The sequence below is a fragment of the Tyto alba genome, unplaced genomic scaffold, assembly GCF_018691265.1.
Source record: "Tyto alba isolate M040663 unplaced genomic scaffold, T.alba_DEE_v4.0 Super-Scaffold_33, whole genome shotgun sequence".
NCBI lineage: Eukaryota > Metazoa > Chordata > Aves > Strigiformes > Tytonidae > Tyto > Tyto alba.
This window is the reverse complement of record NW_024881308.1, coordinates 8,046,478-8,070,004: the sequence shown is the minus strand read 5'-3', so window position 1 is coordinate 8,070,004 and position 23,527 is coordinate 8,046,478. Positions and strand designations below refer to the sequence as shown.

Here is a 23,527-nt window from a genome sequence, read left to right as displayed (position 1 = left end):
TACAACAGATACTTCACTGAGATGCCATTGTAATGCTAAAGGGAACTGCAAAGATAGTTGCCATTCATCAGTCACAAATTTGCCTAATTAGATCTCTGCTTTTTTTTTTTTTTTTCCCAGAATAGCCATTCTACAATAATACAGATTTCAGTTAGCCTAAAAGGTATGGAGAGAGCAGGAAAGCATGATGCAGCCCTTGGTAGGAAAAATAGCTAAGTATATGCATGTGTGTATTTGCACATACACATTTCACCCCTTAAGATGGCAATTCACATACAGAGTAGGAATGGTAACCAGAGCTCAAAAAATTTCTCTGACCTCAGGGTACCCACAAACCGAAAGGGCTGTAGTCTTATGCTTTAGGGAATCAGCTAGGACAAAATAACTACTGTAGTCCTGTCTTGTGGTATTTTATCAATATACTATTTTTGTAATAGAATCCTCGATGGAGAATCTTCTAATATCATGATTAATCTGTGTTAGCAACAGCATGAATCTAAGCTGTGTATGACAAGTGAAAAATAGAAGACTATCAGAAGTTTTTAAGATTCTTCTGGATAGATTTAATGTTCTCAGTATGTTTAGGTTGTTCTTCCCACCATTCTCTTTCCTACTCACTCTTCCTTTTATCTCCCTGTTAGAAAACTGAATCTCCTACGTTGTTATCCTTTCATGTCTTTTTGCCACTGACAAGCCTAATGGTAGCCTAAAGGAGCTAGCTTTTAGCCAAGTTAGTTGTGCAAAGCCTATTACTTTTTGCAGTGCCTTTGGACCACTGCTTTATCTGGCATCTTCAGACTGCTGCTCCCTGCAATCATGCTAGCAAGATTGATGAGGCCTACTTTTCTGGGGCAACCTTCCTTCTAGAAAATCAGCAAAACTGCTTGGAGTAGCAGGTGCATGTGCCAAGAGGATCTGGAGGAATCATAAAGTTCAAAATTCAGTTATTTTGTTGACAACCTTGGGATGAAATTTGGCTTTCCTGGGAGTTTCCATGTAGCCTTTGCCTTTATAATTTTCTTTAAGTAAACTGTAACACTGATGTACTTTGAGGACAAGATGATATACCGCACTGGAAACAAAGCATGGTACTTTTGGGCTTGGTACATAAGAAGTAAAACATTTTGAAAAATCTTAGACGATTGTCTCTCTGCTTGAATATGTCTCTCTACTTGGAAGTTGTGAGGGTGGGAGAACTTGCTCCCACTTACACATGATGAACAATACTTAGGTGTGTAGATGGGCTAGACCCTGTGAAGAATATTATGTTGTTCTAGTTTCTATGAGGCAGCAAGGTTCTGCCAGAATTTTAATGGTTCCCACATCTATATTTGACTATTCACTTGCAGCTTATGGTTCTGGATAACATTTTACGATTCACACTCTACTCCTCTTTAGGCTAGATTGAAATGGGGAGAAAAGTCAGTGAACTAATGTTGAAATATTCATCCTGACAAGCATTGCACTACAAGCAGTGAAAGACTGGGCCTTGGACCAAGATCCTGATGCCAGCTTATTCAAAACCCTGGCTCTATGTCAGCATCTGTATGAAAATGTTGGGAGTTGCTTCTCACAATCTGGAAACTCCTACTCATTAGTACTCCATATTTTAATGCTTTTCTTTATTGTTCTGACATTTCAAAAGCACATTTTCTCAAGATAAGAGCGCGAGAGGGAAAAACTGCTCAGAAAACTCCCACAGCTTTGTGCTGGGTTTAGCACATTACTGGAAGACAAGTCAAAAATGTGTCTAAGCACTATGAGGAAAGCTTTTGTTCTGAGGTTACGTATTTCTGGAAATACTGTCATGGGGGGGTTCTGTTTGGTTGTGGTTTGTTTGTTTGTTTGTTTGTTTGTTTGTTTTCAAGTTCTGAAAATCCTGTTTCCCTTTCTGATTTCTCACACCCTGCATTCTGGAATGACAGGCATTTCTGCTGTATTTATTTGCAGAAGCCAGTCACAACATATTTGTATCTGTAGATCATTAGTAAAAGGAACATGAATAGGATGAATTTTAGATGGTGGTTTGATATTAGATTTTTAGAAAAAAGGAAATATCAGATAGTGTGGTGCTAACGAAAGGTTGGTTTGACAGAACAGAAGAAAAAAGTCCTCTCTTGAGCTGCCATGTAGATACATCCGGACTGTAAAACAATTGCAGTGGCTGTGGAAGTTTCCTTCCACAGTCATGCCAGTGGACCTCAAGCTTGAAATAGAAGGACCACCTCCAAGGGTGAGAGAGGAATTAATTCTTAATAGCCCATTCAGCATTTGGCCTCTCTACTGAGACTCTCAACAAGAGGGAGCCAATTAATGCAAATTAATTGTGGTAACGGCTTTTGTGATGTGGAACTAGGAACTGGATCAAGACCACGAAATTTATTTCACTTGAGCCAGTAAACAGCCTTAAAATGGAAAGAGCTTTTCATTCTCTCATGAGCTGGATTAAATCCAGTGACCTGGAGGTGAAAGGTGTTAGAGCTCAATGTCCTGAGCCACATAGTCCTCTTACATTTGTATCAAAATTCTTTAGAAGTATTTTATGAAAGACTAAAAACATCAGTTATCTCCATGGCTCTAAGAAGAGGAATGGAAGAAAACTGCAAAAAGCAGCAAGTTACAACAGGGTTCCTTTTCCTTATTTCAGGAACATTACCGCTCTCTACAAGGGCTGTGTGTGAGATGTTGCAAGTTGTGTTACAAGACCTAAATACAACACTTCTTTTTTTATTTACAATGGCTGAAATTATCTAATGCCATAAAAGAACACTGTGTACTCTATTTGTATCCGGCTACTCTGTCATATTTTGCTAAAGGAAGTAAAATCTGAACAGGTATGGAGAATCAGGAAAATCTCTCTTGACAGAGTTGTCTAAAAAGTGCTTAATTCAGTGAGCCTAACTAAAAGGGGGCATAGGGAATGTGTAGGGTCACTCTCTATGAATACATGCATGGGTAAACACTAGAGAAGAGCTATTTCAGCTTATAGGTGGGACTGGCACTGAGCCAATAAATGTAAACTGGACATGAATGGGTTTGGGATGGAAACTAGAAGATGACTTCCAGCCAGAAGAATGTGTTTTTCCACCAGAACCGATGGTGGCCGTATTCTAACCTGAGTTAAAGCAGCAGCTCAGTACATCTGTGAAAAAATATTGTGGCTACCTCTGGCAGGAATATGAGCTCACTGAAGATGGCTTGAAACAACCTCTAGAGAAATTTGAAATAACACCGCTCTGTATTGATCTGAAATATCTTCCTAATTCAAGTTGTTAGAAAAGTTTTAAAACTAGTCCTTTCTTCTAGAGAAAAAGGATATCTGCTTCTTATTTTTTGTCTTATTTATTTGTGGTTGGGAGTCTCATTTTTTTCCCCATCTATAATTCTTTTTCTTTCCACAACTTAATAATAGTAGTTCACAATAGTGTATGTAGGTTTAGAGTATAAAAGAAATGTTTACCTTTTTGTCCTGTTTTTCCCTGAATTCTCTTTCTTAGAGACCGTGACTACCACCTAAAGACCTACAAATCAGTAATCCCTGCAAGTAAATTAGTGGATTGGCTTATTGCACAGGTAAGAAAATTTTTAAATACTGCTGTCTTTGACAAGGAGCTTAATTTTTCAGTTCCATTTAAAAGTAAATAAACTCATTTATCTGGAGAATATTACAACATCATTGTACATACTCTGATTGTTTGAATTTACTGTCGTATGCTTTCTGTTATTGTTCATTTGGTGAAGTCTTGTTATTTGGCAGCATAAAGAGGAAGAATGTTTTTTGTTAGCCCTAGGAGTGGTGAACTGGACGTTCTTGGGGATCTTTTCTATTTCTTGTGATTTTTGGAAGACATCTGAAGCAATGTTGATCTCATTTAATCAAGTAGAGGTGTGGTACAATTTTATTTAAAAATTAGTCTATTTTTACACCAATAACCATGCAGTTGTCTTTAGATATTGTAGTTGCCCCACATCTACATTGTAATTACAGAGAAGAGCCTGTAGCTTGAGAAAATAAAAATTTAGCTTTGATAGTCTAAAGCAATCTAAACGGGGAGTATGCCATGTTGCTTACCATCATAGTGTCAGCTGCACATTATGGTTTTATCTTAACTGATGCTCTGATTCACAATCACATTAAGTCCTATACTGCCAAAATGACATAAAGGGAGACTAGTCTGAATGAGAATCAGGCCTCTGACAACCAGGGATGTTGTCCTTCAGAAATGTTTCTTGCAATTGCATTTGACATCTTCCTACATTAATAAGATTGATATGATTTAAGGGTGTTCTGTGTCAAATAACTGAGTGAGGGTGGAGTAGTCAATTTTTTCCCGTTAAGAGCATAGAGGAGAGCAAGAATATTAGTACTGAGGTTGTCATATCAGTTACATGTGATTTAACTGGGTCTTCTTCATGGAAAGCTGAAGGGGGAAAAAAAGGCCTGCTTTGCCCAAAGGAGAGAGATGCAATCAGGCTAATCTGGCCAATATAATAGTTAATCATAGAGCTGTAGGCAATAGAGAGGCTCAGACAGCAAAATAAAAAACATCAGCTCTTGGTCTCGAAAAGGTAGTTCGTTTCCTTCCCCATTTTTCTTCATTCTGGTAGGTTATTGTGGCTGTTAGTTCTCCTGTTTACTGAACTTTCCATCAAGATTGAACCAGAATGTACTTAAAGCCAGATATGGAGATATAGAGGACTCTAATTTATATTTTGTATATGTGTGCATATATGTATGCATACGAATTCAAAGATAAGGGAAATTTTTTCAGTGCTCAGTTAAAGACGAACATTGTTAAACATTTAAGTCACTGTGTATGACTTAGTTGAATTCCTGTCTAGATGGCTAAATCAATCCTTACTCATAGATCCTTACAAATAGTAAGTTTTATGAAGGTTTGCTTGGATTTTTCATATTAGATTGAACTATTTTCTAGCAACCATTCATACTTTGGTCATATTAGCTAACAACAGATTTTAGCAGTAGCTAATGAATACTCAGCTTTTTGCAGAGTAGTGCATTTGTTTAACTGCTCAAATATCTACCTTTCAGTTTAACTTTAGGCATCTCTTAAAATCTTGGTGGTCGTATCTGATTTGATAACAACCTGTTACACAAAAATGCTGGGATATATTTATTCTTGTTTCTGACAATCAATTTGCATCATGATTTTAGTTTAGAAACAGTGAACAAAAAGTGAGGACTATTGTTTCTATTACATTTAGTGACATAGGGATGACTGTCTTGAAGGATAGTCTTTCTCATTTCTGTTTGTAATTTAGATTATAAATGACAGTGGGACCCCTCCCTAATAAGAAAACTGTTCATTTCTGTGACTTACAAATATTCGCAAAACTGAACAGAGCAAACGAGTAAGAACTTATAGTCAAAGAAATTATGTCAATTGTGTTTTGTACCCTGATCCTCCTACCTGGAAATTGTTGGCTGTTACACTTCTGACAAAAGATAAGTGGGTTATCAATGAGGCTTAATCTTGCGTGCATTTAACAATTGTATTAAAATGTGATATATGTTATTATCCTCTATGCATTGTATGCACTCAGAGGCTGGGACTGGATAGGCATTAAAAACTCTGTTATTAGATGTGCCATGCATTTGTGGCTGTGTAGACATCAGGGATCTGCAGGAGCTAAGCATCTCTATCAGATTTATTAGTAAGTGCCCTATGATATGCTAGCACAGATTATTCAGTACGTGGGAGTGAGGGAAGATGGTCAAGGGGTTTCCTAATGACTTAGAGATTTAATGCTGAATTTGCTTGATTGTTTATAGGTCTTCACATTGCCTGGATCCTGTAGCAGTTATGCCCATAGTATGTTTTAGGTGAATAGTGCATGAAACACTAAAATAAAGCATTAAGTATGATGGTGGAGAGCACATATGAGCCTAAATGCTGATTGGAGATGGAAGTGTTTATGCCTCTTCTTGAGGCACAAAGTCAAATCCTGGGAAACATAATGCTATATTAGAGTTCTTTGTAGGCATTACTTTAGTGACTGTCTGAATACAAGATAAATGGTTTCAGCAGTCAGAGCCTGAAAGGAGAAATATCTGATCCATATCCATGGATTTAGACTGAAAGCGTCTGTGAATTAAATTGTGGTCCCTACATATATTTAGAGATAATCCTTGAAGGGAAGGAGCTCATTCTTTCATTGATTCTGGACCCTCCCAACTTCATTTTACAACTGAATCTTTCTCCCGCTGCCAGTAGGCTGAGAACAAAGAGGAATACAGGCCTCTGTCAGAGCTCTTGTACTACACAGAATCTTGGGTGCTATTGAGGGTGCACTAAAAGACTGCACTGCCACAGAAAGAGTACTTTTGTCATCTGGGTGAAGATTTACATCCAGACCTCCAGAAATGGTCTGTTGTAAAACTCTACCAGTTGAATCCCCAATCCTAAGTCTAAGAAACTTAAAATGACGATTTTATGAAAGGTAGAATAGAAGTAAAGGGACAAATGCAAAGTAGAAACCTGCTGGTAAGATTCTTTAGGTCTTTTGCTCTAGTGGGTCTCTTATTTCCACCCATCCGTTCCTCTTTTTATGTCAGCATATATTGTATCTCTGTGCATTGCATTGCCTTTGGCTTTCTTCCCAATTGGAAGGAGCACTTCATAATCTTAACACTCTCCTTTTCCATGACATCAACAACATATATAAAAGTGGTTTGGTTGCTGTTCTTAACTTATCTGTGTTCATCTGCTTTCTTTTCTCCTGCATGTGGGTTGTGAAGAATCTAGGACAGAGACCATCTTAATTGTTGAGTTTATGCATCTCAAAACAATCAGCCGTGAACCATGATTAGGGCTTTAGTCATCACATCATTACCAGAACTAGACAACAACAACAATAATGATAATAATAACAATAATGGTGGCAGTAGTAATGGTAATAATAATAGTGTGCTTTGGACATGATTCTTCACTGTGGTACTGACTGTAAACTGTTTCTGTAATTCTGCTGACTAATTCAGTGATTTTATTTGAATAAACCAAAATTATCTTGTCAAAACTAGTGTATCTAGTTTCACATCCAATTTCTGTATGAAAAAGTTATGAGACACACGTTCTGTTAAGATTGTTGATTGTAAGTGGTTCGGTTTTCTTAAGATTTTTGTCACTGCTTTCATTGTATTTGGACAAATTGCTACATAAAATTTAGAAGTACATACAGGTGAGCTGAAATTATCTATTTCGAGTTATATTTTATAAACAGAAAATGTTGTTTTACTAGGGGAATGTTTTGAGGCCAAGTTAACATCATCAGGAGTAGCCAAGTCTGGTTTAGAGCCTTTCTACACGAAAATTTTGTTGCCTAAGCCAAAAGCAGGTTCCTGATGGTTAAGAGAGTAACATTAGAAGACATTTCTCCTCCAGTTTATTTACAGTTGAAAGAAGAAATTAGATTTTTAAGTCCCAGCCTCTGTAAAATAAACTACCCATTTATCCTATAAGGTAATACAAAGTGAGTGTTGAGAGTTGTCACATGACAGGATGTTGAAACTGAAGAAAAACTTATGAAGACTTTAAATTAGTTTATAGTAAAAGTTAAACTTCGGGTTTGTTAAAGCCCCTTTCTTGGCTTTCCTTCTGTGATTATGTAATCATCCAAGTCTTCCAGAACTGCCTTGGTCTTTTTACTATCAAGACAGCAGTATTGAGTTCTTAATTTGTAAATGTCATGACTTTCTTTTTTTCTCTCAGAAAATCTCTTCAACAAGATCTAATAGTGCTGCTGATTGGCAAAAGCTGCTTTATCCTGTTTTATCCTGTATTTCAATAAGATCTTCACTCCATAGCGATGTTCTTTGCCAGTATTTGCCTGGCAAATAGCTACTGCTCTCCTTAGCAGGACTTGAAATAGGACTGATGTTCTGCTGACAAGATCAGGGGGTCTGCAAGCTGGTTTGCTTAAAACAGCCAGTATGTCACTCTGCAATTGCTGCTAGAGCTTCAGGATATCTAGTTCTCCAGATGCAGGGGAAAAAAGGTGTAATACTTGTAGGATACAGCTTCTGATTTAGCAGGACTGAAAGTAGTACGCTGAAATTGTTCCTCTGCCAAAGCAGCAGGTCTCCTACCTGCTGGAATGATCTGACCAACTACTCTTAGCGAGATAGCAGATCCCAGGTACTTCTGTGCCCATGTGGGGACTGGGAAGCAGGTAATCTTGCATCAAGTCACCAGTGTTAACAATGTTTTTCTTCTGAGTAAGACCAATAGTACTTGCTGATTTTTACCAGCATTATTTGGAACTTTCATGTCTGTCTTTAGTACCTGTTTTGAAATACTACACTCAAGGCTTCAGGCAGTGGGAAACTGAAGCCTTTGTTCTGGGTCTGCTGTGTAAGAAAAGAATGCCACTGCAGTTTTAACCAGTCTGACCTTTGGAGTTCCCATGCACTGCGTTTACTCTGGGGTTTTTCTCCCTTTGGTTGAATATAGATAAGATCTCTCAACTTCTCTCTCTAAGAATGAGTTTTATTGTCTGTGGCTAATGGGTCCTAAAGTCTGACACTATGATTGCAAATAAGAAGTCTTTACACTGAGATTATATTATGTCCCTTTGTGGGTTAAACACCTACTTTCCAGAATCCTGGTATTTGTCCTCCTAGTTCCTGTAGGAGGCAAGAGATGCTATATATAGGAATGAATGGGATTTAGGCAACAGGGTGGCTATTTTAATTTCTTGCTATTGTTCCCTACAAAGAGCATCCTGCTAATTTCAGAGCCACAAGCTATGTGGTGGGGAAGGGGAATAATTTACCTTAGGAAGTTGTCTGAGATGTAATATTTATCCTCTTGTTTCTAGGGAGACTGTCAGACTCGGGAGGAAGCTGTCGCACTGGGTGTTGGACTCTGCAATAACGGGTTCATGCATCATGGTAATGCATTAATATTATTTCCCACAGCCAATTAATGGAGCTCTTACCTCAGTCAGATTTAGCTGACTGATTGAAAATTCCTTTTCTCTGGGCTCTGCCATACATGCTGACATGTATATAATTGCAGGCATCCTAGCAGGTCCTTCAAAAAGCAGTCTTTGAGCTCACACAAAATGTCTGAGCCTAGTACTTTCCCAAGTGAATCCACTTACTAATAGTAATGATGAGCCTTCAAGTGATTAGACAAGCTAGAAGGGTCATGTCTTTTCACTGCATCTCTTTCAGAGCCATCAAACCAATGCACAAGCCAAGTACTGTCCTGAAACATCACCAAAAAATGTCAGGTACAAAGTAAAATTGCCTAGTTCTTGCCACTTGGACAACAAGCACAATCCTCAGTGCTGAATCTCTGAAGCTTCAAAATCCAAAGCACCAAACTGCCAAGTTAGACATCATCCATCTTCAGTGATGCTGCTGCTAAACTAGTAAAATAAACAAACCACATCCGTATCAGTATCAAATATCACATACAAAGTCCTAAGTAACCAGTTTGTCCAGTGAAACATCCAGTTTTAGTCATAAATAACATTTACTCTCCATATTTTGAATAGTGGTTTTGAGAGCAGATTATTGTAAATAACTAGTAGAGAATTTGCACAGTACTTGATAAGATTGTAAGAGTAATTGTTTTTCTTTAAAGAATTTGATCAGTTTTGAGCCTATGTAAACTTTTGGCATTTATACTGTCTGTCCTTCAGCAAGGAGTTCCTTTGCAGAAGTACATGTTGACGGAAGAAGTTGTTTCTCAAGTTTTAAAATTGTCTTTTGCTGCTTTTATTTGAAGCCTCTAGGTCTCATATTTGAAAAAGTAGTAGAGAACATTGTCATGCCTTCCAGAATTTTATACATCTTACTTCCTCCTCAATTCCTTTTTAGATTGAAAAGCCTTAGTCTATTCAGCCATCTTATCTCTAAACAGCCATTTTACCCCTCTTTGCTCCTTTTATAGTTTTACCATATTTGTTTTGTCATGGGAAAGAAGCACAAGGTTTTGAGTAGCATCTTTCTTACAAGAGGAACTTTTGCATTTTATATGCATTCTACATGCCAGGGAGGTCAAACATCCTATCTTGAGCTACCATGCACTGAAGAAAAATATATCCCTAAAATACAGTGTAAAAATTAGAGCTGAATACCTGACTGATAGGGATGGATCTGGTCTTTCTTCTGTAAAGACTGGGGAAATATTTAGGATTTTCTTTGACTTTCTTTTTTGTTTCTCACTTTCATTCTCTGTGTAAATGTTTGTGTGTCTTTCTTATATATTGTTTCCAGTCCTGGAGAAAAGTGAATTTAAGGACGAATCGTTATATTTCCGCTTTTATGCTGATGAGGAGATGGAAGGCACAAGTTCCAAGAGCAAACAATTACGTAATGACTTCAAGCTCGTGGAAAACATCCTGGGAAAGAGTCTTTTGGTAAGACATATGTTAATGTAAACCTTGACATTTCTGTGAAACTATACTAGAGGAGAATAAGAAGAAAAATGATGATAGAGTAGAATTAAAATGGGGAATTGTACCAGTAGCTAGACTTTTCCTCACTGCATAAATACTAATTCTTGGTCTACTTTGCTGTAGAGCTCTGACTTCTGTAGCTGTGTGTTTTCTAAGTGGGCAGACTACATAGCTTATTCTAGTAGCAAGGAAAATCTTTCAGTTGCAGGCTTCTTTAGCATGTGACCATCCTACACCACTACCTGGGAGCTTTGGATTTACAGCTCACACACACACACACGTGCAAATGCATGTAACTTCCTCCCTATTTCTGATAGTTCTCAAGAAAAGAGGAAACTCAGAGATAGGACCATTTCATCCAGTTCACAGCCCAACCCCTTTCTATTCCCCTTAAGCCCTCTAGAGAATCTAGAAATGAGCTGAGAGCTGGAGATGCCTTAGCAGGCACCACAGTGTTGGTGTGGTGGAGAATAAAATAACGGGCACTCCTACTTTAGGAGAAATCTGCCATCAAGTTCAAACACAGTTTAAGTTTAAACACAGTTTAATCACCCTTATGTGTGATAGATTCAGATGCAAGTCAAAACACTGATAAGAACAGAGATATTTCAGGACATTGTTGTCTAAGTGATGTGAATATGCCCTGCATTACTGGATCAAGTATCAGCTTTACTTTCTTTATGAAAACCATTTTCCAAAAAATACAGTTCTTTATGTTCATGCTTTTGCAACATTACTGTTACCTCCAGATTCCCACCTCACTAAATGCCATCACAGTCCTTAGTGCACTGAGATTATTCTAACGCTGTTTGGATGTGGTAGTCAGATTGCTGCAAACTCTGTTCTGGGATCCTTGTTTACTGCCAGTGGCTCCAGGCCCATCTTTGTGTCCCTTTGAACGTGCAGGAGCAGGATAAAAACTTGGGTCAGAAACTACAAAAGCAGAATTGCTGGAAAAGGCCCAGAGGTCCATTATATGGGAAAATTTTTCCTCTGATTCACACAAACTTCATTGTCTCATTGTTGTCTTGTCTCCCAGGAGACCAATCCATGTTGGTCTGAATGGCCAGAAGTAATACTTAAAGCACCATGGTCCCTCAAAGTTATTCCTCTATGCATCCAGTGCCAGAGACTGGAGTGTCAGGTTAATATGATTATCCTCATGGAGAGCTGTTGGATAAAAGGAAGCAGTTAAAAGGTGATAGACTATGTGAGTTCTTTAAATTGTGATTTGCAAAGCACTCAGAGATCCGTTTCCTGTAAGTTTGTGGGAACTGGCACTGCTCATATATTTTTAATTTTCCACCTTATCAGGACAAGACAGTTTGAGGAAACAGATTGACTTGTATGTCTCTTCCACTTTTTTCTGTCAGTTCAAGGCACTTCTGTTTAAATGCCAAAACTCAGTGGTAACATTAGCTGTGAAATGAGGGTTTTAAAGTTCTTTGCTTATGTTCTCTGTTAATGTAATAATCATTTATTAGTATTCACTAAAGAGACAGAACAAACAAACAGACCTTGCACATGGACTATTTACTAGTGATTAATCATAATCCCTAATCGGTCCTTCCAGTCACTCCATAATTTGGTAACTGAAATATTTGCAACAGGAATAATTTTAATATTACTATTATTGTAGTTCTGAAGTGCATCAGAATACAGTCAGAATACAGTCCTATCTCAAAAAGTAAATCTGAAATGAACAGCACATGCTGAGTAAGAAATCTCCTACTTAGAGGGCACACATTTTTCTCAAATGAGTAGTAGTCATGCTAAAGTTATGAGTTGCCCTCATTTTCACAAATAAGTTAGCTGTCCTCTGAATGTTTCTGAAGACAACCCCACAAGTAGTAGTATAGTAAATATATTACACCTAGCCACAAAAAAAAATGTGCCTGACTTAGATTTTATTCTGTGTTTAGCAATTAAGAGCAGCTGGAATACTGAGGCTTTGCTGTCTATGGAACATTACTATTCACCTCTTTATATTCATGATAGGACATTGATCCTTCCCATCCCCCGATCCCACTGTAGGAAGTTTTGTGGAAATTCTTCAGCACTGGCTTTTGAAACATGCTTTTCTACTGCCATGAAATCTTAGCTGTTTAGTGGACAGCTTCCCCCACCCCCTTCATCTAAGTTTGCTTCATCACAGGAGAGCTTGCCCTTGAAAAAAGAAAACGACAGAAACTTTGGCAAATATATAATTAGAAATGCCAAGAAAAAAGTGCTTTCAGTCTGAAAAAATGCACTTCAACTAAAATTTAATACTAATTTATTTGTGCAATTGTTTCTCATTGAAGGACATAAATCTTGACAAACTGAAATAATACACAACATTCTTTGCATAGTTGAAGAGAATTTGGATTTTGGATTGACTCCAAACATTGTAACTTGGTTACAGAAGTGTGCTGTTAACTTGTGATCAACACCTCTATCTGTTAGCCCAAGCCAACCACAACACAAATTAAAGCTAGTGGCTTGGAGCTGAATATCAGACAAAGATAGTTGCCTGTAGAAAGTTGGCTAAGAGGTTTAATGCACCCACAATGCTAGAGTCCCCAGAAGGCTCTAGTGTATCACTTCTCTGACCTCAGAAGAAAAGCATTTCCAGTGGTTTCTAAAGATGATGCCTTTGTACATTTTATGTAGCATTCTCAAAACTGTCATGCTGGATCAGAGGTCTGGACTGTAAGTCTAAACCGCATCAACTTTCCAGACCTGTGGTATCTTCTGCATTCCTCCAGGGTATCCCATATTTCTTATTCTCAGTGCTGTGTTGCAGTAGTTGTAGGAGAGTAGTTGCCATGTCCCACTGCAGTTCACAGCCAGGGCTGTGGCATGTCCTGGAATTCAGCTCGTGCAGGGGCCTGAGTACTGTAGCATATTCGATGAAAGCCAGTGGTTTGAGCACAGAAGTCAGGGCTACATGGGTTTTGATTTAACTTCTCACATGAACTCGCTGTGTTGCCTGAACGTGACCTTAAGTCACTCCATGCCTCAGTTGACCATCTGAAAATTAGGATGTTAAATCTCATCCATCCATAGGGCTTTGCTACTATTCTTACATCTAGAATTAGCTTTGAAAATGAAAGTGTCCTTATAATTCAGCACTTCAGATATCAAGTTTTTAGATAATAGGTAGTATTATCATTTGAGTTCATATCTTTTCCATTTTAAACCAGCCAATCCAATTAAGAAAGCATTCACCTTAAAATTCTTATAAAAGTATAGAACACATTTCTCCTGTTCTAATCATGACAAATAATAGTAATTTGTATTACACAAGTAAAGCCATACTTAGTCCCTAATAAAAATCTGTTGCATCTTTAATCGTTCTAGGAGAATTACTTCTGTGTGTTGTGCTAATATAAAATGACCTAACTCTGCAAAATTTCAGCACAGAGGGAGTAACAAAGAGATTTCCCTTTGCTCTTCATTATACTAGTCTACCACAGTCTATTGTAGCTTGAGAATTCAAAACTTCGATTTAAATCACCCCTGGGAAGAGAGCGACTAATAAGAGTTCATTCTCTAGAGATTTCTGATCTCCCAAGGAGCCAGGCTGGCAAGTCAGTAACAAGAGACATCATCATCCAGGTGTGTGTGGCCAGATAAGGGCTTTGCATGGATTCGGATACTAAAAATTACAGTGAACTCTGAAATGAAAAACATCCTTTAGGCTGTAAATCTTTCACAGTTCAGAATTAACAGTTCAATTTCAGTGCTCAATTTCAAAGCTCATACACCAGAAGAAACTTTGAGTCATTTTGTATATATTAAGCCTATTTTGCTAATGTGGCAAAACATACCTTTAAAGATAATAGCAGCAGGGGTGACTTAGATTCTGTAGCTTCTCATTGGAAAGAAATTTTGTCATTTCAAATTTTGTTTTACTGCCCCAAAGCTGTGGACTTTTGAAAATAGCTCTCTTCAAGTGAATGCTGCTGAGGACCACAGAAACCTCATCAGTTTTGTGAAGCATTCGAACTTGACATTATCTGATAAGTCACTATTCCTTAAGAAATTCTTAACCAAGTTAGACTGTTCAAGTGTATCCAACAGAGAAGAGTTTATGCTGGAGAACTGTAGGGAAGTCTGTGAGAGAAGGATGTGCATCCTGGACCCTAGTTTAGGAAATGGTGGTTGATCTGCCAGTGCTGCCTCTTCTGCTGCTGATGGCCCTAAATTTAGGCTGAGAGTTCCTGCTTTTGCATGATATAGGTCTAATAGACTATTTTTGCATAGCTTTTAGTCTCCTCACTCCCCCCTCTCTGCCAAAATTCTCATTGAATGTGATCTGACTGCATTTGCTCTCTGATTTTGATTAAACATCCTTATTTCTCATATGGTCTTATTTTTTAATGTGGTTGTCTTTCAAGATTAAACAGCTGCTGCCTTACATTCAAAAAAACTGATTGCATTTCAGGGGCGCAGAAATTATTCTTGTAGATGGCAAGTTAGTTAATTGCTTTGGACTCCTTAGGGATGAATGGTGTTCAGCTGTGGAACTGCAAGGTATTACTTCTTTATAATAAAGAATGAATCATATTCTTGTCCAAGTATTGCATATAGCCCACCTTTTCACAAGAGAGTGTCCCCAGTACAGGAGCATCAGTATACAGAATGTGAGATTTCTTTCTTTACAACATGGTGATAAAGTTCCTAATGTTGCTGCATTTAGCGTTTTAAAAAAGTATTTTGGTTCTTTGCTTTCAAACAACACATTTTGGCAGTAGTAATGAACAGAGAAAGGTACGTTATTAAAAATGATAGTAAATAAAAGATCTTCATGCATAGTAATGGTAGCTGCACTAAAGAGATCGTGTAAATTTGTGTAGCTGCTGGCTTCCTAAGTTTGGCAAATCAAAGCCTCCAAATTTTCAAATATCTTTTTCACATACGCTTTCAAGATTAAACAAAATAAACTGAACAGTCCCTTGAAGTGTAAAATGAGGATTGGAGGGGAGATTATCCTAGTAATTTTCTATATAATCCCAAATGTGAAGTGATAAAAATACATATTGTGTTGTTCTGAAACTCATTACACTTGCAATGCTAAAAACCTAACCAGTGATATACCCAGTTTTCTAAACTGTCCTTTTATTAAACATGCATAAATAGCATTGCTTCTTAAAATATTTTGTTAGAAATACCCAAGAATGACAAACTTAGTCTTTTTACTTTCCTGTCCATTTAATCTGAACATCGGCTGATGAGGATTTTTTCCCTGCAGATACATTGTCATGCATTATTTTAACATGGCTCTGTGGCTCATGCAGGAAAAGGTGATTCTATTTCTTTAAATTTTCTCTAATATGAATTCCTGTAAAAGGACAAAGCTTTGTAAGCTGATGGCATTGATATCAATTGAGAGAGGACAGTATTTTAAAATGGTGCAGGAATCATCAGAATCAAGGAAATAATTCTCAGTATTTTTTTTCCCCAGTGGCATGATAGAGTATAAATAGCTTTTTTTTTTCCTTTTAACTCAGTTCTGTTTTATCACATGGTTCTTAATTGTGTAGTGTTTGCTCAAATGCAAGATGTGTATCTGGTAGAATTTCCACTTGTCCATTTACCAGTGGGCAGGCTTGCATTATATTTTTAAAATGGGAAGTGAGTTGTTGAGCTTTTCGTTCATTGTTAATGAACCACTAGAAAAGGATGAGTGAAACATACATTTGCCGTGATTTATATGATTTTTAAAAATATTTATAAGGCAGGTCTGTGTGATCCCAGTGCGAATAAGAGGAAGAAGATTTTCAGTAGGCAGAACTATGAAGTCTTCTGTCAACCGTAAAAGGTGCAGACTGAGCACATGACATGAGTCTTGTATTTTTTCCGTAAGACAAAGCTTATATGCCTGTTCTCTAGAGAAAGGACCTGTAGATGTCCGAAACTGTTCTCTTACTGATCATCCAGAATTTTATCCAGCAGACCAACTGTTATGATGTAGGTTTATGTAATATGTAGTATTATCTATAACAAATAGGTCTAAGATCCCCAATTTATCCAAAACTGATCACTAAGAAGGACTTGTGGATTGTTCATTATATATTTTTAAAAATAAGTAAATGACTATGCTTTGATCTGTACATTCACCAATGGGAAATACTAAATATAGATGACTTCTGTAATCTAACAGTGAAAGAGCTAACAAAGAAGGGCTAGAAGTTAAAACCAAATAAAGTTTCCAAGATTTGGTTAACCACTGGAACAAATTCTGAAGGATTCTTCAGAGTAAACTCTGAATAGATTCTTCATTTCTTAAAGCCTGCGGATCATACATGAATAACTCTCTGGATGTTCTGCTTTAGTATAATAAGGGCTCAATGCAGAAATAACTAGATTAAATTTTATGGCTTATGTTATGTAGGAGATCAGACTAAATGACCTAGTAGTTCCTTTCAGCCTTAAGATATGCAATTAGATGTCCAATTTCTTATCTCCATTCTTCAACTTTTCAGTGAACTCCATATTTATGAAGCATTACCTTGTGCTCTTTTTCAGATTTTACCAGAAGAGGATGACTATGGATTTGACATAGAAGAAAAGAACAAAGCGACTGTGGTGAAGTCAGTTCGACGAGGGTCTTCTGCAGAGGTAAGACCTGACATTCATAAATATTTTGGGTTTGGTACCTAAGAATATCTCAGTGCTTTGAAAAGGTACAAAACCATCCTTTTAAAGTCTGCTTCATTTTAAAGGCAGCTAATAGAAAATTGTGTATCTTCTACAATTCCTGTGGCAATAGACTGTTTCTGTAAATTGCTAAGTGTTTTGGCATCTTTGGGTGACTTGCTGAATATTTTTGATAAGTGACAGGACAACAGCAGTATCTCTCTGTGATGATAGCATACCTCAGGTTCATTAGCAAATTAAATTTGAGAAGGGAGGGAATGTAACATTGTTTTGGGATAGCAAAGATGTTTGATGAGAAACAGGTTTATTTGAGTGAAAACTATATTTTTAGATTTGTATTTTTTCCTTAAACCTCATGCACTTACTTATCTCCCTGGTATTTTTTAAGAGCTCTACAGAATATATTTGCTTTGTTTCTTTGAGGCATGTAGGTGGCCCAAATATCATAGGATCTGAGTATTTTGTAATCATTTGTTTATCCATACAAAACCCTTGAGTGGATAACACAATGTGATCCTCCATTTACTGAAATAAGGCACAGACAAACTGAAAGTCTGTTTTTTTTCAAAAGCTCTTTAGGTGCCTTTTAGCACATACGAAGGTAAGAGAGGACTAAATGACTTGTCCAGGGTTTCACAGTAAAGTGTGGCAGCACACAGACACTACTTATAATTAACAGTCCAGGACAACCATTAAAGAGTTTTTTAATGTCCACATTCATTTGCTGGCCACTGCTTTAGGCTACAGATAACTCCTGGATGTCTCACCCAATGCAAACAGCTGAAGTGGTCAGATTGATTTTAGCAAGTTGAAAATGTCAAACAGGAAGGAATTTTGAACTGAAGTTTAATATTAGAATGAAATTATTTCAGTATTCCTCATTCTTGTTTGTTTAATGGTTACCAAAGAAACAAATCCTATGCTCTACCTCATGCTCAAAATCAACATTGGTTGGCCAAAAATTTTATTAATCTAAACCTCTGTTGTAAACCATTGCCTGACGGATAATCCTTCTGCCCTTTCTTTGGCTGGATGCCTATGGAATATCCTGCAAATCTGTTGTGTTTTAAGACAACAGAAGCATACAATTTTCTGAGGAATCTTTTTCTTGATCTTCCAAGACAAACTATCTGTAACCATGAGCCCATCTTTTCAGCTTAATCTTAAAATATTGCTCCAGAAAATAAATAAATCTGCATCTGTGAACCAGAGGGCCATTGGTTCATTCTGGAAAGACGTGAGGCCCAGCAATAATGCATTTCATTACATGCTTGGCCTTTTTTAATTGCTTTGTGATACTAGTAAGACAGCCAGCATGTAGTTCCATGTGGCTTAGCAGCTGTAGTCCATTTGTAGACCCTATGCCTGCTGTCACACTCTTTAGGCCAAAAACTGAGACACGCAACTCTGCTTCACAGTGCCCATCACAGTGCGTTGCATTCATTAGGACTGTCGGACTTTAGGCCAGAATAAGATTCCAGGTTCAACAACTAAGTGGGAACAAATCTATTACTTGCATGGATTTATTCAAGATTAACACATTCTGTTTGAGTTTGGGATTGTGATCTCTTTGCTTAGTATACCTGGAACAAAGTTGTCATGCACAGGTGGTGGCAGCACACATCACTGAATTTCCTGAATGTGCAACAAGCGTCTCTAGGGTTTTTATTCAAAATCAGAGTTGCCAAGCATTACTCTTACTATTATTAGTGTATTTTTTCTTCTCAAGATTTTTTTAGAAACCATTTTGTGAGCTGTTAGATTTCTTTTCTATGCCAGAAGCAGTTCCCAAGCCATGTTTAAAAGTTGTTGAGGAAAGAATTGCTGAAACATCAAACTTCTGTACTGATAGGGTACTTGAACTGCAGTTTGGAAACCCTTCGTCTGATGTGTGTGTTCACCTTCTCAGTTTTGGCCCTTAGATGGAATAGTGCTGTAGAAGGCACTACTCATGCACTTTCTCTCCTGATCCCGAGTGATGAGCAGCTCTCAGCCCGGGACTCTCACCTGTGGGAATTGTCCCCCAAGCTCGTGGCAGCAGCTGCCTGTGACTATTAACACTCGCTCAGCTCACCTAGACAGAGGATCACAAAAAAATCATAGAGCAGTGCTTGGTTGATGCCAACTGTGGCACATCCCATGCCTGTCCCAGGTTCATGTCTCTTCACAAAGACATCCAGAAAGTCAGTGTGGCCTCGGTTTGTACCTTACCTACCTTTCTAAGCCAGCTCACTTGCAGGTTAATTGTAGCTGGGCTTATTCCCACAGGTTTAAATAATGGAGCTGGTTTATGACTGATACTCTTTCAGAAGGAAGCAACAGTGAAAAAAATTATCCTTTTGGGAGGCTGTGTCCTTTTGTGGTTGCTGTCTTACTTTGAACAGCCAACTGACAAGCAGATGTCTGTTGTTTGAACAGAGTGTGTTCAACAAGTAGCCGGTTGGCCAGTGGCCCTGCAGATGAATAGCAAATAGCAAGCTGCTGGTGTTTGGCAAAAAATGGTGGCCTGGATCCAGACAACAGCATTGAGTTGTCATAAGGAGCATCCGTTATTCAGAAGCTCTATGAAACTGTAGGGTGTTTAGTCTTAGAGGCAAGTTGTCTAACCTTCCTTAGCCTGGTTAGTTATATCCCAGTAGAGTAGTAGATTTTTACTTGGAAGTTGCTAGGTTGCGGGTTTTAATATGCAACTGTGTGCCTCATACATTCATGGATTTGTTATTATGTGTGCAGCACATAGGTCTCCTGTATGTACTAGCAAGAAGTTAGGAATATAAAAAGGTTATCCACGGGCAGAATGATTGCAGGTATGCAAAGAGGTCAGGTAATTGCACATAGATTAAGTGTATGAGCTGCTTTGGGAAAATCAGGCCTAAAACATAATGACTTTAGAAATTTATATATTACTTTATAATAAACTCATCAGTATAAGTAAAGGCAAATAGCAGAAACATTTGCATTGAATTATAAAACAAAGTTTGTCAATTCTATCATAAGTTAAAATTTCTATTGCTATTTATGCCTATTATCCATATTAGAGATTACTTACAAAAAAATAAAGATGAAAAGTTATTGCCAGGTACACAAGAGGATGTTGTCAACTGTACAGAGCTAGAGAATTAAATCAAGGAGAGCACTTTGTAGTTTTTTCTTTTAATAACTTTGATTTGAGAAAATGTATAGGTTTTTGTAGGTAAACTGATCTCTGACTTTCAGACCACTAAATATATTTAAGTAAAGTCAAGCCATGTATAGACAGAGTCAGCAGGGTTTTCCAGTCCTGCATTTCCAGATTCATTTTTGCAACAGGTCAGATTTCATATGTCGGAGTAGTACTGTTTAGATCTCCTTTTTCCAAGTCAAGAAATTTGTCAGTGCATTCCAGGCAGAATAGGAGAAGGGGTTGTCGCGTTTGGAAGGAAGCCCAACTGCTGGACCTTGGTGATAGTAAGTAATTCTAACCTGGGAAGGGTTAATAGTTTTTTTTTTTTTCTTTTCTTTTTACTCCATTAAAGAGAATTTTACATTTCCTTAGTGTCTTAACAACTAGTCTAAGTGCTGCTATGTCACATTTTAACTGGTATAGATCAAGAGGTATGTTTAGGGTTACTGTCCAGGGGGCAGAATAGAGATCTCGATTCTGTCATCGGATCTGTCTCTGACTTCCTGTGTGACCAGTGCCAAATAACTAAAGTTAGGTGCAGAAGCTAGGAATGAAAATTAAAATCCTGTATTTTTTTAGGCTGATAAAGAACTAGTACTTCACTTAAAGCAGAGACAGGTTTTTACCACCACTTGCAACCAGGTTACATTTGCTTACGTGACTAGGTATAGATTGGTTTTGCATTAGCTAGTGGTTGAAAACTGTTCTTGGCTCCCTGTGCCTGAGCTGTAAATTGTGGGAAGTCACTTCTCCATCCCACTGGGTATCACAGCCAGTCTGTTGTAGTCCCCTATTTTACAGTGTGTGTGTGTGTGTCCCCTCTTTCTTTTTATAGTCGCTATTAAAAAAATTGTAGTAGAAAAGTACAAAGATATATCCATTGCAAAGTAAGATATATCTGTGAAGTGGCATATCTGTAGATACTGGTGAAATTTCTTTGTTTTCTGTAAATGCAGACAGCTTTAAGGGTGACTGACAAATGATTTGATGAACCAACACTGTATATACAGTATTCCATATGACAATAATCCTAGGAATGTCTGTAAGTAGAGAATGGTTGAACCTTGGATCCTGAACTTTCAGAGGTACTACCAGTGATCCAAAGTTTTCTGTGGTGTTCGTTTTGTTTGCAGATGGCTGGCCTGCAGACAGGAAGAAAAATCTACTCCATCAATGAGGACTTAATATTCCTACGCCCATTTTCAGAAGTGGAAACCATCTTAAACCAGTCCTTCTGCTCACGAAGGCCACTTAGGCTTCTGGTAGCCACCAAATCAAAAGAGTAAGTGCCAAGATGGGCAGACAGAGATTTTCTAGAAATGTCAATTACTAAATATTTCTCCTACAGTTTGTAGTGAAAACTGTGTAAACACTTTGCAATGCAAAAGCTGTTCAATAGGAAATTACATCAATGAAAGATACAGGAGTCACAGGTTGTTTTTAGTGATGAACTTTGTGCTTCTAGAACAGGTTAGGATTCTTTTTATATACTGCAGTAAATTTCTGTCTTCCTTGTGCACAAGCAGAACTGAATCATGAGGATTGTCATTGTCTCAGGTGTGAAGCTTCTCAGACTCTAATATATGTGCAAGGGAAAGCAATTTCCACCCCATTAGACCTTGGAATTTTTTTTGGATGACTCTAATGATATCAGCCCTTACAGTTTTTCAGTTCATTGTTACATTTTATAATGAGGCTTGGCCCTGTTAATGTCTTGTGCATTATTAGATTCTATAATCCCGGAATTTGCCATAGAATTCTATGTCTTAATGAACACTTGATGCTGAATTCTAGTCCAGGATGTCTTGTTCAATCTACTTTTTTTTGAATGGAAAAGATCCTCAGCTTGTATAAGTTAACAAAGTTGCACTGAAATTTGCCAAGAAATGGAAGTGAATATAAATACCATAGAAAGTTTCTGTCCTGTCTTATTCACTTAAAGCTGTAATAAATTTGGAAATGCCAAATTTTAATTAACAAAGAAAATCTTTGGTCTGCCTTGGAAAATGAAGGTGGAGTGAATCATTTCTTCAGGTCTGTTTATTTGTATTTATTTGTAAACTGTGTGGGTGCTTTCTTTAATCCAAAACACAGTTGTGAATGCCAGGGAAAGGTGCTGTTAGAACTGCCCAGAGCTCTGGCAGCCTAACTTAAAATGCTGCTTCCTCTTCTCCTTGATTTACCTGCAGGATTATTAAAATCCCAGATTGTCCTGAAGCACTTTGCTTTCAGATACGGGGAGAAGCACCACCATATGTTCATGCAGTAGGAAGAGGTAAGTAGAAAGGCTGTGGTACAGTTAAGCTTGGAGTACAGCTAAATATGTATACATGTGTATGTGAAGTGTGTGTGTGTGTATTAATCAAGGCAGATCCAGTTTTCAGTGTCTAAACAAGTTCTGACAACTTATTTTAATGACTAGGAACCCCTGTCACAGAGAAGGATTGCATTCATATATAAAACCATAGAACAACGAGATAGTTCATAATGATACCATTTTCTTAGACTGTATTCAGATTATAAACACTTTCAGGCAGAAACTAAGTGTTGTGTCAGTAATCCCATCAACACAAAGCAAGGAATAACTGCAGTAGAAGAAAGTGCTGATACTGCAGTCTACGGTACTGTGGAAAGACTCTTAAGAAACATTATCACTTGAGCTCTTGCAAGCTAGAAATGTACTTGCTTAGTAAATCTAACCTTGTTTCTTCTAAGACTACTAAGATGCAGGTTTACAGCCACAGGGAATAAAAAATTAAAACTGAGATGGCTGGGAAAAAGTTGAGGTGTAATGCTGTCTGTTGCTTCCTCAATATTTCTGCCTGTGGTCAGCCACAGTTTGGATCTCTGTAGTTCTCAGTGTGCTGTGGGATCAGCAGGTTGGTAAATGGATCATGTTTCTTAATGGACATCACAAAGGATGATATAAGACTCGAAGACTACTTCTCCCTTTACATTGGCTTACACTGCTATAAATTATCAATATAAGATTGGGGCCGAACTGCTTTCCCTGTTCTTTTTAAAACGAGAAAACACAGTATGACAGAGATATTTACTACTTCTGTAACTGAAATGTGAACTGAGCTGCAAATAAAGCTCAACTCTAACCTTTATTTTCAGCAGATGCAGAAAATACAATCTCTCAGACATGTTCCACTTCCTTCCTTCAGAACAAATATCCCAATATGTGCAGTTAGTATACAGACAACAGGCAGCACCCAAATGCAACAAACAGTGTTCCCAGGGAGACACATTTATTACAGTCTTTCGTAACAGCACCTATAGCCACTT

At 37.7% G+C, this 23,527-nt stretch overlaps 1 protein-coding gene across 2 annotated transcripts in view; it reads left to right on the top strand.

The window, feature by feature from the left end:
* The window catches only part of PREX1 (phosphatidylinositol-3,4,5-trisphosphate dependent Rac exchange factor 1), a 168,806-nt gene that overhangs the window by 119,291 nt on the left and 25,988 nt on the right, over positions 1-23,527 (top strand). For both annotated transcript variants that reach the window (XM_032993589.2, XM_032993588.2), the window contains exons 14-19: positions 3,498-3,573; positions 8,839-8,911; positions 10,247-10,389; positions 16,942-17,034; positions 21,370-21,518; positions 22,426-22,511. In XM_032993589.2, coding sequence (XP_032849480.2) covers positions 3,498-3,573; positions 8,839-8,911; positions 10,247-10,389; positions 16,942-17,034; positions 21,370-21,518; positions 22,426-22,511 — 620 coding nt within the window. The remainder of the gene's footprint in view (positions 1-3,497; positions 3,574-8,838; positions 8,912-10,246; positions 10,390-16,941; positions 17,035-21,369; positions 21,519-22,425; positions 22,512-23,527) is intronic.